Here is a 13,662-nt window from a genome sequence, read left to right on the forward strand (position 1 = left end):
TTTTAATATTGTTCATACCCTATTCAATATATTAACAAATATATCCACGACACTTTATTATTTTATTTAGCCATCAAAGCATGCATTATGAATTGAAAATATTATATAATTGTTATTAATAGGACGTAGTTATGGGATGTTTCGTTCCAAAATCAATCAATCGAACGTTATAATGTACTAGCGCACGCGCGCGCAATATTCTTTGCCGCAAGTACTTCTGTACGCTGTGCACATCGATATTTCACCGTAAAATGTGCAATTACATTTTTTTAAATATAAGAAAAAGTTTAAAGTATTTTCTTGCTCTATACTTTACATGCATTAACGGAGACAAGTTTGACACAAATTGATCTGCATATCACGTGGCTATAATCCAATGTCGTAACTCTTTATATATATGGCTCTGTTTCTTTCGCTTAAAGTTCGCCCTCTATAGTTTTTAGGAAGCCTGGTAATGTAGATATGGGGCGCCAGCTGTGCCATATGCAAATATGTACGGTTTGTTTGGTGTAGGAAATACAATGAATACATACAAATCAAATAAACCACATAGAAAATTAGTGTTTAATTGACAAATAAAATGCTATTTATTTTTTGTTAATAGTATAAACATGTTCAATTATACGGAGAACACTTTCCATAAACGAATTGGGTTCCATAAAACTTTACTTGCAACTTAAGCATAACACATTGTGTGGATTTCAGCTTTTTAGCTACGAAAACCAATTACAATGTGCATATATGTTTACGTACTATTAAGTAAATAGAATGCGGTACAAAAGTTGAATAGATTGGAACAATGAACAATTATACAGTATACTTAAACGGTTATCGCAAAATGTCTAAATATTTCCTCCATGGTTATAGTAAATGTATGTATTGTGTACAACGCGCGCGCGCCGGTTATATCAACCAGTCATCATCCTTATATTTCTCCTCTTAAAAAACCCACAATATCATATCAGGAATGTAATCATAAAGCCATCGTCCATTATACGTTTTAACATTTTACAAGTAATTACGTACATTTTTGGTTAAAAACTGATCAAAATAAGAATATAGATAAACTTTTAAAACAGAAATGTAATACAATAAATACAACAAACTTATTAAGAATATTATCAAATAAGAATGAAAACAACCTAAAAAACAAATTATGATTATGTTCATTACGTCATAACTAATTTGAATATGCTAATCAAGTCACTAACCAAACTATAATAATTAGTCGTTATTTAGTATGATCTTAGTATAAATTGTTATGGTACAATGAATAAATATGTGTTTATTTTTATATATAATATGAATATATATCACTAAAGATAAAACATAATAAAAGAATCAAAATAATGTAAACTTTACATAAAAACCCAAAGAAAATATACAAGTCGGTTTCCTTTTTATACTAAAAAATTTCTTTCTTTTTCACATATAAACAATATATACAAAATGCGATTATTGATTGAATGATCTATTATTAAGTATTACTCAAACACTGATACGAGATTAATAAGCTGCTATAAATAGGTATACTGTGTATTTTCTTTAACTTGGTTCTTACACGCGCGCGTACACTACACTGCACTAATTGTAGCGTTTGAACGCACGCTTAAAATATCTACTTCTTCCGTAGTTTCGATGACGAAATTTACACCATGTGAAACAAGCTTTAAATATGACTTGTAGGTCTACTATTAGTTGATATGTATGACGTTTAAGTTCTGCTGACATATTTTCCTTTATATAAAATAATATTTTTTTATAATGTAACATTTAACACATTTTATATATCTTTTTAATTATAGAAATAATTACAATTTTTGGTCTCAACAAATTTTCATTTTACGTTCTTCCTTACATTTTAAGCAACGAATCACACTATTAAATTCTAATATAATACGCTTGCATTGTTAGTATTTGAGCATTTAACCACATAAAAGCAATGTAAAAACATATTGAACACCAGAAACTAAACGCCTTCTTGTTTTCCCATCAGCTACGTTACTACTACGTCCGTTCGACGAATTTATATCGGAGTGGAACGCTAGGAGCGTTCACAATTCGAAATCGAAGGTCCATATCTTCGTGATGCCATTCTACCTTAAATTTTCTTATAATCTGAAAAAAAAATTAAAAGAAAGATATTTAGCATGCATGGTGCGATGACGCCGTGGTCGCGCGTAGGCTTGGTTCCCATGCCATTAGGACGCAATGCAATGACGTAAAGCGCACCGACCAATCACTACGAGTGGATCACCATCCCGTCATTCTTTAGCTTTGTCAATTTTATCTAATTAATTAATAAATTAATAATACACAATCTTGAGTCGAAATGACCAGCACACATACCTTTGATAACATCGTATACACGGCGTTTTCTGCAAGACGTCTTCCGACGCACATGCGCGGTCCATGTCCGAACGGAAGCAGAAGATGCGGATCTATTTGTTCTGCCGACTCCTTCAGCCATCGTTCAGGTCGAAACTCTTTCGGCTCATCTATATATTCCTCCATAGACCCTGCTACCATATGCACTCGGATCAAGGTCTGAAATCATTATTTTATCAGTTATTTATAAAATACTTTTTTTTTTATAAAAGAATTACATTGTTACTTTCGTCTAAAAATTAATTAAATAAAAGATAGGTCTCAACGTTTTTAAGATAATACTTACATCAGCTGGAACGGTATATCCACTAAGAACGACATCTCGATCTAACTTCCGACTTGTACCGTCTGTGGTTGGGAACATTCTGAAATATTAGAAATACAATTATTAGGTCTAATTTACACATGAACATGATTCCAGATAGATTCAGTCGGGATAAATACAGTCATATAGTATCGGCTTTCCACGAAATTATATATTTATTATATTTCCTTATGATGCGAAAGCAAAACTAGAACGATGTTTATAAAGTTGTGATCATCAGAAAGTCAACGATCCAAATCAGTAGTTGACCCAATTTTAATGATACTCCTTTCGTATTATTTTTTCAACTCTCCTCGGGTCAAAAAGTAGCAACGAATCAGTAATTTCCTGTCGATTTTTAACTTGTTCTGTAATTTTTTAAAAATAAAATGCATTTATTCTTGCGATTGATTGTCCCAAATGAGGACTCGTCTCAGCGCGTATCCCTACGGGCCTTTCGTATCCTCGCTGAACGCTGATCGAACGCGATGGTTCTAGGTTAGCGACCCACAAAAGCCAATCAATGAGATATGAGAGCCTTTGGCGGGCACACGTTGAATCAGACCTTGCCAAAAAGCATTTCAAGATAATTATTTGATTTGGTCACAACTGTTTAAATCCATCGTTGTTAACATTTATATTTCAAATCCGTAGTGAAATCGGTTTGCTCAATGTCTTCAAAATGGTCGCATTGTACGCATTCCTGCAGTATTCATTCATTCATTCAATCATTTATTTATTTCGGAATCTCTGGTCTTGTAAAATTACGTATCATTTAACCACGCAGTTATTTACGGTGTGCCCGATAATGGTAACTTGCCAAATAGGCCTACAACTATTAATTTTCACTGATTTAATCAGCATGTTAGCTTACCTAAACGTTTCTTTAATACACGCCTTTAAGTATGGGACGTTCTGTAAATGATCTGACGTAAACGGTTCATTTTCGTCTGCCATATTGATAACCTCCTGATACAGTCGTTCTTGTGCCTCGGGGTTCTTCGCTAATGTGTAAAGATTGAAAGCAAGTGTGTGCGACGTCTGTTTTTGAACAAAAAATAAAATAATTATTGTAATTGTAAGAACCACAGAAATATATGACGTTTTGTTTAAGTTTGGTTCCCACTAGCGACGCAACGTAAATGATTTGACCAATCGCAAGCGATAGATTATTCGGACAGTGGCTTGTCATTGGTTAACTCGCTTGCGTTGCGCGTACGTCCTTACGTTGCGTCTCTATTGGCAACCACGCTTTATAGTTTTGTAACAATAAAGCGAAACATAAAATATTAATCTTTGCTGTTTGAAAATGGTTGGTCAGAGTGGCCGTCTTTAGAGCTAGTTGTTTCCGGAGACGTGACCTCTTAATTAACTGTCCCTTGTCAACAGTGTGTTATATTGTGTGTTGATAGCTTAAGTCCAGGTCATTTAAAGACTAATACCACAATTGTTGTGAGTCACCAAAATAGAAACAAAATGGTACGAAGAATAGTATAGAACTTAAGCTTGGTTCCCACTAGGACGCAATGCAATTTGTCTTAAAACTGAAGTCTTAGACTCAAAACTATTGGTTTTTTTTCTTCACGCAAATTCCTATAGGCCTACCTTATGTAATTTAGGATAATTGCTACACGCGAAAGATGCTGTATCATGTGTGTTAACTTACCGTATCAAGAGAACCCATCAAGAGGTCCTTGCAAAGTAACGTTAGTTCAGCTAACGTGAAATCTTTCCGTGACATCAGTAATTTCAAAAACACACCTTTATCATCATTCTCATTGTCATTCAACGTTTGTTCTATGCATTGCTTTGAAACCCTAAAAGTAAAACAAAGTTTTTAGTTAAAAGAGAAATATTTTGGCACATATGGCGTTTCATACGTGTTCTATTTGAGCTTGTATGTTGTATAAATAAAAAAACAAACTCACGACTTACTCGAAAATACAATCCTGTGCGGCGGCAAACTTTTTCCATGTGGAGGTAGGTATATTGAGTTTATATAATGGTAAACCGAACGTTAGATCTCTTAGACCAACAAAGAAATTGATAACGGATTTGATAACGTTATTAGCCATGTGGTTGTCCGGTAGCTGACTATTTAGTACGCCTAAACGATTGTCATATACCACTGCCCAACTGTCTATGAATATAAACAAAACAATTGTCAATAAGTCAATCATATTTTACGTTAAGAAACGCTGAATGCAAAATTAATGAACATTATAATGCGAGAATTACGTTAAAGTTTGGTCGTCGTTGCGTAAAAGCGTGGTTCCCACTAGAAACGCAACGCAAGGACGTACGCGCAACGCACGCGAGTTGACCAATGACAAGCCACTGTTCGAATAATCTATCGCTTGTGATTGGTCAAATCACTTGCGTTGCGTCACGTCCTTGCGTTGCGTCTCAAGTGGGAACCAAGCATAGGCCTAAAAATCACTACAGTTTGAGAAACAACTAAAATTGTAATATTTATTACATATTATTATTACTTTAACTTACTTTCTAGTGCCCATTTGTAAATTTCATTTTGAAATCCCTCGATTTCTCCGTTGTCACCAATCACCGTGTTCATATGAGTAACAAAATCGTCTGCCACGTTGTTCATGACGGGAATAAACGAATTTACACTTTTGGGATGCATTATGGTTTTGGCCATTGGTCGTCGCAATTCTAACCATTTCTTTCCCTCTCTAAAAATAACAAAATGAATAACTATGTTTAAAATTGGGCCCTAAATAAAAATCAATAGCGTGTGGCGCAGTATGTTGGACGTTGGATTACTGATCGTGAGATCCTGGTTCGAATCCAACTCTCGCCACATTGCTTAATGGACGTTGTATTATTGATCGTGAGATCCTGGTTCGAATCCAACTCTCGCCACATTGCTTGTTGGACGTTGTATTACTGATCGTGAGATCCTGGTTCGAATCCAAAAAATGACCGGGGTAATCAATAATGTGCATATCGATCCACATATCAATCAATAGATAACATCAATCAATCGATTATTAAACATTCAAACTAACTAATTACTAATTAACACTTACAAATTTGCTAAACCAATACTTTGTTTCCGTTGTTTTCTGTAGTGAATCATAGGATCTAAGGTCAGCCGTCTTGGACTTGGCCCCTCCTGTTTAAATAGGCTCTTCACGTCCTCTGGCTCCAGTATGTGTACGGCTGTCTGTCCCGCTATGTTTTCTTTGAATATTTTACCGTATTTCCGAAATCTATCAATCGTTGCATCGTGTAATTTTTCCATTGAATAAGGACCTGCACAAAAAAAAAAAAAAAACGAATTTAAAAATAATATGTATTGATGGGAGACGTTAATGTTTTTTTTTTTAAATCACTGTAGGCCTGTGCGTGGATACAAAACAATATGACACACTCAAATACAACGTCTTTCTGTTGATATACTTTCTTAAACATTTAAAGTATTATTACCATATGTATAGTCTAATAAAGAGCCGATAATTGGCCATCCCTTTGGTCCAGGAATCTCTTCATAACTCTTTGCTTTTGTCGTAGTTTGTTCCGTTTCAGACTTCTTTGCTGTTAGGCTACATACACTTTCTTTCATATGTGTTAGTGTGTTCTCGTATTCCGCCGGTTCTTGGAGTGTTTCTATGGCTGGCATGCTCTTGTTACGATGTTGTTGGCAGGCATGACATACGGCATTCGGCGGACGCGGAGCAATAATGACACGACATGCGGCTAGCCGCATATGACCGGGATTCAACATGTTTGTTTCTAAAAAAAGAAAAACGAGAAATAAATTCGTTATTCAAAAGTTTAATAAAAAAAAACGAACAAAACATAAGCCTCTAAAGTATACAAACTTATATTAGTAAGTTTAAAGTAGTGTACAAAAAACGACACGAGTCATAAATATCTAGCGCCACCAGCGATGAAAGCATGTAAAACTTTCCAGCAATAAGATTTTCATATCTTGAAAATGTCATTAAAGAGAGAGATGTGTATGAATGTATATATAGATTTGATTATAGATGACCTATAATCAAATCTATAATATTGTTGTTGTCTTATAGATATCGTGACGATGTTTACGGATGCTCGAAATACCTTTGAAAAAGAAGAACAGACGGGGGTACATACGAATAATGTCGACGAACTGTTTAGTTCCATAATAATCTACCGACACCTATTATTAAGTTTTTCTCATACACTACACCTCAAAAATATAAATTTACGGTCCTGAAATAAAGTTTGCTAACTTAAACTTTCATGTTGTAGATTCAGAATAACTGAACACCTTAACGAACATGGAATCAACTTGATGAAAATTAAATCGATATATGTTTTTCGAAAAAAAAAAGGTTTTTGTATTGTTCAATTATTGAATAATATAAACAAATATTCTTTATCAAAAATGGCACATCGTATGCGTAAATTTGTATTTAAAATACCGCACCAGGTTCAATGCTTAGCCTTTTACACCTGCTAGGGTGACATCGATACTTCCTGCTCACAGCAAGGTTTGATAGCCTTGCTCACAGTAACTAGGCTACACATCAACGCTGAGTACTGTCAGTCTTCGTAATCCGCCGCCGCACAAATAGTGCATCATATCAGTTTAATAGCATTGTAGCCTCTGGCCAAAGGGATTCCCATTGCTTTCATTAACGACGCTGTAAAGATGGTATCTGTGTGGTTAAACGTTTGATACTGTTGCGACAGGAAATATTCACTGTGTGAGAGAGAGGAGGAGAGAGAGCAATCCGAAGATGTCAACCAAACGCTTTCTATTCTTTGCTTTATTGTCAGAAAGAAAGATATTTTCTGGCGTCTTCACCTGCCCCTCGGCATGTTGACATTTCAATTTTTGTTCAAATTAGTCGATCGTATTCATTTGAAGTCAATGAACTACATTGGTTAAAACGCATGGTTGATCCTGAATACAAAGCTGCTTCTAGCTAGAATCAATCATGGCGCAGTGGACCTTGTTTGATCACGCGGTCGTTGCCATCCACCCTCACAAATACGCGTTTACATAAGTCGACGCGCTAATGTATCATCGTCCTCATTTGCGTTTACCGTTAGTAACCGCTTTAGGAAATGAACTTGGGTATCAATAACATAGTATTAATAATACATTGATATTACCGATTGGATAAGTCAAGACTAATCGAATAATATTAAGTTGTTTAAATCATCGTGGCATAGCAACAATGTCAACAAAGGATTACGATATCAATCAACCAGTAAATTAGCTACGTCATTGTCACATTCACTACACAGTTAATGTTCTTGTTTTTATTATTTCTATAACACATTCAACTACATTTAGTAACATCACCTAATTAATTATTCCGTGTGACGTCATTGTCACATTGGAATAAACTTTGATGTTCATGTTTCTGAACTTAACATTGCAACTTCGGACCGTGTGACGTCAGCATGAGATTTAGTATATAATCGCCATACTTACTATGATGATATAAATTTGTAACAGACACTAAAGATTGCAACTATTTATAACTTTTATTATAGAATAATATATTATATTAAATTTTATTGTCCGTAACTCTATTGAAGTATTGCAAAAGTTTCGAACTTAATTTGAGTTCACCAACAAAACACTATTATCACTATCTCAAAGTTTCTCAAGTTTTAAGTTCTGACTAAAATACTCAACGAGGTGGAATCACATCAGAATAGCCTATTTTCCTGTTCTATATTGGTTGTATTCCTTTGTCATCCTCTATTCAGTACTATTCTACCATGATAATGGAGTGACAATAATGGCGTCAACTAGGCGCTCACAGGGGCCTCATTGAAAACTTTTGGTTGTTGCGGTCTAGTTCATCTTCCCCCAATTATTTTATTTTTAGGACTAGTTTTACTTATTTCTCTTAATTATAGTTACAGTAGTTTTGCTTTGATCATAAACAAATCCGGCGATAAATGAAAAATCCCAGCCCCTGTCGTTGTGGGCAGAAGAATTAGTGCCATTTAGTGGCAGCTAAAGGGGTATTGATACACAACCCAAACCCCCAAAACACCGCGCAAAACTCCTTCAAACCACCACCTACTATTGAATAGATCACAACTAGGCCTAAATCTATCAAGGAGAGACAATTTATGTAGACAATTTTGAAACAAGCACGAATGTGCGATACTCGGGGTACAGCAAAATGGGTCTGTAGAAATAGAGATAGCAATAGAGGCAATATTCGTCCTAAAACTATACATGGTTCATCAAAAGTGCGTTAGCATCTAAACCAATATTTTGGTAAAATACTTCTTTCAACAAGTTTGTTTTTTAAAAGGCACGTGTTCTCTTCTGCTGTGATACCCTCAGTAAAGACGATTAACACTTGCGAATGAATGCCTTTCACAAATGAGATAATTTAGGCGTAAACAAATTACTTATTTTGCAGCATTTACTCGCGACAATATTTCTTTACACATTTTACAAGGAACGGTAGAAAAACACTTTACAGCGGAAACGAAATGTATACATTTTTAGGGCTGATCAATGTTGGTTTTAGCAGAGATTAACCACCCATGCCAAATCTTATGCCAATTTAATTACGAATAATATGCTCATCAATATAGGATATGTTTGGATTTTTTTTTCAGCAATAAAGGTTAGGCCTATTTGACAGTATTTCGATTATTAATTCGATTTCTAGATATTTTATTTATTTTTTAACAAACATGTAATAGGGGCCTACTACTTTTTTTTTAAATCACTGCATTTTTTAATCGTTTATTTCAAGTTTGTTTTAGGTGCTTTTATTATTAAGCTGCCATTTCTTGTAATTTTCTTGTATTTTGTAATTAATAATGGTTGTGACCACTAATTACCTTCAACCAGCGCAATGCTTCAACTTGTACAAAGCGAACCAGTTGTCATATAATGTAATTAAATTATTATATTAGTGCCGGAAGCGGGGTCAAATGGTCTCGGTTCCACTATATTCTAAAAATGTACCATGTGTGTACCGTAATGAGTGCCGTGAGCAAGCAGGTTCTCGTACTAAACTAAAGATTGTAACCCTCTTTCTTTCATCTCAGGCCCTGTGTGTGATAAGTGTTAGAACGTATGCACTAAATCGGTGGTGGTGGCCCCATGAGCTGCCCACACTGATTTCCGGTATGCAACCGGGTTTGTTGAGAAAAAGTTTTATAAACTGATATTTCGAGCGAGCTGTAAACCAGTGTTAGAAATGCAACAGCTTGATCCAAAGTGTAGCAATATTTTGTCATGGTAATATCAATTAATTATATTAATTTATTTAATAATAGAGGCTTCTTAAGCAAGATCAAATAATCGTAAAGTAAGTTCGTATGGAGAGTAAGCCGTTAAACTATTGTTTTCGAGAGCTTAAATGCACGAAGAATTTAAATTAAAAAAAGTCAAATATGTTACACGGGTTTTTCCTCTTAAAATCATGTCTATGGGAATACTAGAAACAACTCACAAACTGAAGGAAAGCAGAATGCATGAGTAAGACTAGATTATCTATTTATAAACAAGAACAACAACTGTCGTTTGATTCAAGAAGTTGTGACTCAAGTCTGGGACCAGTTCAAACAAACGCTACAGAATATTGAAACCAGACGTTTGCTCATGTTTTAAAGATATTTATATTTAACCCACAAATGGATCACCTTATCGATCTTCTTGCCAACTAGCTACCAACTGTTTTCAATATGATCCCTAAACCTAACGTAAACTACTATAACTAATACTATAACATTTCTATTTATATCACATGTATGTTTTTTTTCTAGCAAGCTATAAAACAAGTGCTTGAGAAGAGCCCTCTACTTACGAAAGTGTCTTCCTAGTAGTACCAAAGGCTTGTTGAGAAATTATCTAAATCATAAACGTAACTTAGCAAACATTTTAAATCTGATTTATAAAGAGAGCTGAAACTCGCGATATGCACCAAACTGAACAGAACAATTTGTCTTGGAAGAAAAAGAGGTCATACAATTGTAATCTTTTATACAATTCAACAATCAATTATTAAACATGTACTTTCAGGACTTTTGAGAAGATAACACAATGGGTTGTGTACTGGAACCTTTTTATACCTGGTGCCATTGATATTAATTCCCCCGATCTTCAAACCCATGCTATATTACTACAAGTAAAAATACTACAGTTCACGAGTCTATTATGTAAACAAACCTTGGTGAATACAAGAGAGAGAGAAAGTCTGAATGAATTCCTCAAGCTAACCCATAGAAATAATCCTTTATTCTTAATATGGCCAGAGGAAACCCAGGCCAGGTTTATAAATAAAGTACTTACAAGCAGTTTGTAAAGAGAAATTCTTCAACTAACCTTTATCAATGGAAGAATTAACTATTGAATTGAAGTCATGTTTTGCTAATAATGATGGTGGGCAAGGTACGGAGTGAAGAGTAAAGATAATCTGTATATCTTTGGTGTCAACGGACTCCGAATTTACAGATCACATCAATATAGACAATATTCAATATTTATTTGAATAGGAGAGCCGATTTTATCGACCAGAATCAGGAGTTAAAGTTCAAACAATGTGTTTCGATAAGTACCCCTGCTGTCGAGTTATACATTATTTTTACGAGGTATTTTTCTCACTTGGGATAATTGGTTTACTGTGTTTTGTTAGGTAATCAAGATCGAGTGAATCTCACATTTACGTAAAGAACTTCATAAACCCGCTGATCTCAACAGGTGTTTCATGCTAAGAGTAAGTTTACCAACCTGCGAAAAACTTAACCTTATATACCTTATCTTACAAACTAATTTACAAACTAAATCTTAAAAAAGCATGAAATGTCCGTGCGATATATTGTTGCATTCTTGGTCAGTATAGTTTGGTTGCATTAAAGAATTACATAAGGTGAATTTTAATCAATTTTGAAAATGGTCTTGAATATGAATTTGATGGTTTTAAGTTCACAGCATCCCGCTGATGATTTAATTCATCAAGATATTTAGCCCGAGGCGTACAATTTCAGGTTGAAATTGAGTACATGGGGGCTATATTATATACGAAAAAATACTATTTACAAAATTAAAACAGTGAAAAAGTGAAAAATATCACATGTATCTAAACTTTACGGCAAATTTTATTTCTGAAATGAGAAAGTGGAAAATGAAACATCACAGTTATAACCCTAAGCCTCTACGTTTACTAAGTACTTCTCTCAGAGAGAAAGTGGAAAAAGAAATACCATAGCAGTCTTACTTATTTGTAGCTCATGTCTTTTAGATAATGTCAAAAAAACATCACAATACTTAAAGATGTATTGTTCCTTGAAACACAAATAATGAAAAAAAAAATATTCTAAATTTAAATTGGCCATGATATCAAAGTAATATTAAAGTTATTCACTTCAAGCCGAAAATTCGAACCAAAAACGTAATTAACAGGTAAATTAATTTGATTACATTTCGTCTGGAAAATCATCGCGAGTGAAAGTAAACAAAGATTTCAAACCACGAGTATGCATTATGCATGATGCTAATTAGGATTGTTTACAACTCGTCACGGAAGTCAAAGTTATTTTTTTAACAAAAAAACGTCTGTATTTCAGTTAAATTTTTTTTTTTTCGACTAATTTTTGGTGAAAGTTAATAACTATTATGATACTTCAAAACGACACACTTTTTTTCGAAATATTTATTTTTTTATTTTTTTGGAATTAGTCAAAGGGACAATACATCTTTAACTTTATGGTAACTAGTAGCAGAAAGAGAAAGGTTAAGAAATTGGCCTAACTACCCGATAAATACAAAAGATAACTCAAAGAAAAATGATCATTATTACCATGTTTTTGAATTTGAAACATATTCATAAATATTAATTAAATGAAGGTATATTAGTTTTTTTTATCATATTCTTTTTCTATAAGTATTATTTAATTGCTAAATCGTAGAGAACTGATGTGTAGGTCTACTCTTTATCAGAAACTCCAAAATCGATCGATAAACTTTAAAAATGTCTTTAAGAAATGATAAATATTTTTAGCTTTTGCAGCTGTACATCTTATACAATAATCAGCTACAAAAATAACCCAGTGCAAACAATTCAATCGATTCGACTGAAAACAATAGAACAAGACGGTGCTATGTAAATTTAAGCACTTGAAATCAGTACTAGAATATTTGATTATTGTTTGAATACAAGGGACCTACCTACCTACCCCTGGTAGCACCACATAGCAACATCTGCATGTAAATCAAAACAATATTGAAACAAGTAATATACACTACCTTATTATATGAATCAACAGATATTTTGTCCTAGAAGATATTAGTCCAGTTGCAGATAAAAAAGCACAAGTTTTCGGTTAGCTGGTGACAAGAAAGAGAACCCAACAGATGACGTGAGCGAGGCGGCACACAGTGGCTCACTGAATACAATCAAGCAATAAGCCAATTTATACACATGTTCATACTGACCTCGCTTCGGTAGCTTATAAAGGTCACAGATCTAGCTGTAACTATGTACTGCGGTAAGGTCACTGACCGCCGAAAAGATACGTTCATACAGATTCAAGCAGAATACTGAAGCGTGTCCAACTATTGTCGCAAATCACTACCTACCGCCAAACAACCTACAAGTCAACAATTATACATGTTACATTGGACCAATCAGAACACGCGTTTGTTCAATAGTATAATACAGACTCCTCCTTGTAGTCTAATTGTTAGATAGCATGCACGCATGTCAGAATTTCTGTCATTTTTTAAAAACCAATTATCCTTCTGATTTGCAAACATAATAACCGTATATACGTTATACTTTAATATAGAAATACATTATGTAATTACATACAACTATGCGATAACTTTACAAGTCAAATGAACTGAACCCTAAAACTTATTATACTGATCCACCGAGTATGATATTTATTTTTGTTTACAAAAAGGATTGTGAAAGGTTTATGGATAATATTGATGATGGGTAATATTTGGTTTGTTCAACAATAGATTG

The 13,662-nt window shown here is 34.0% G+C and overlaps 1 protein-coding gene across 2 annotated transcripts in view; it reads right to left on the reverse strand.

Annotated features, from left to right (window-relative positions):
• Positions 1 to 563: 563 nt before the first annotated feature.
• The window catches only part of LOC144849481 (1,25-dihydroxyvitamin D(3) 24-hydroxylase, mitochondrial-like), a 47,829-nt gene continuing 34,730 nt past the window's right edge, over positions 564 to 13,662 (reverse strand). The window contains exons 1-10 of one of the 2 annotated variants that reach the window (XM_078706398.1): positions 12,939 to 13,108; positions 6,143 to 6,448; positions 5,743 to 5,968; positions 5,195 to 5,385; positions 4,628 to 4,832; positions 4,359 to 4,509; positions 3,567 to 3,733; positions 2,675 to 2,753; positions 2,350 to 2,547; positions 564 to 2,118 (exon numbers count right to left, since the gene is read on the reverse strand). In XM_078706398.1, coding sequence (XP_078562524.1) covers positions 2,008 to 2,118; positions 2,350 to 2,547; positions 2,675 to 2,753; positions 3,567 to 3,733; positions 4,359 to 4,509; positions 4,628 to 4,832; positions 5,195 to 5,385; positions 5,743 to 5,968; positions 6,143 to 6,440 — 1,626 coding nt within the window. In that variant the 5' untranslated portion in view covers positions 6,441 to 6,448; positions 12,939 to 13,108 and the 3' untranslated portion in view covers positions 564 to 2,007. Of the gene's footprint in view, positions 2,119 to 2,349; positions 2,548 to 2,674; positions 2,754 to 3,566; positions 3,734 to 4,358; positions 4,510 to 4,627; positions 4,833 to 5,194; positions 5,386 to 5,742; positions 5,969 to 6,142; positions 6,449 to 12,938; positions 13,109 to 13,662 lie in introns of those variants that run through there. The other variant, XM_078706399.1, reaches the window with a different exon arrangement.

Source organism: Antedon bifida, chromosome 8 (assembly GCF_963402885.1).
Source record: "Antedon bifida chromosome 8, ecAntBifi1.1, whole genome shotgun sequence".
NCBI classification, from domain to species: Eukaryota; Metazoa; Echinodermata; class Crinoidea; order Comatulida; family Antedonidae; genus Antedon; species Antedon bifida.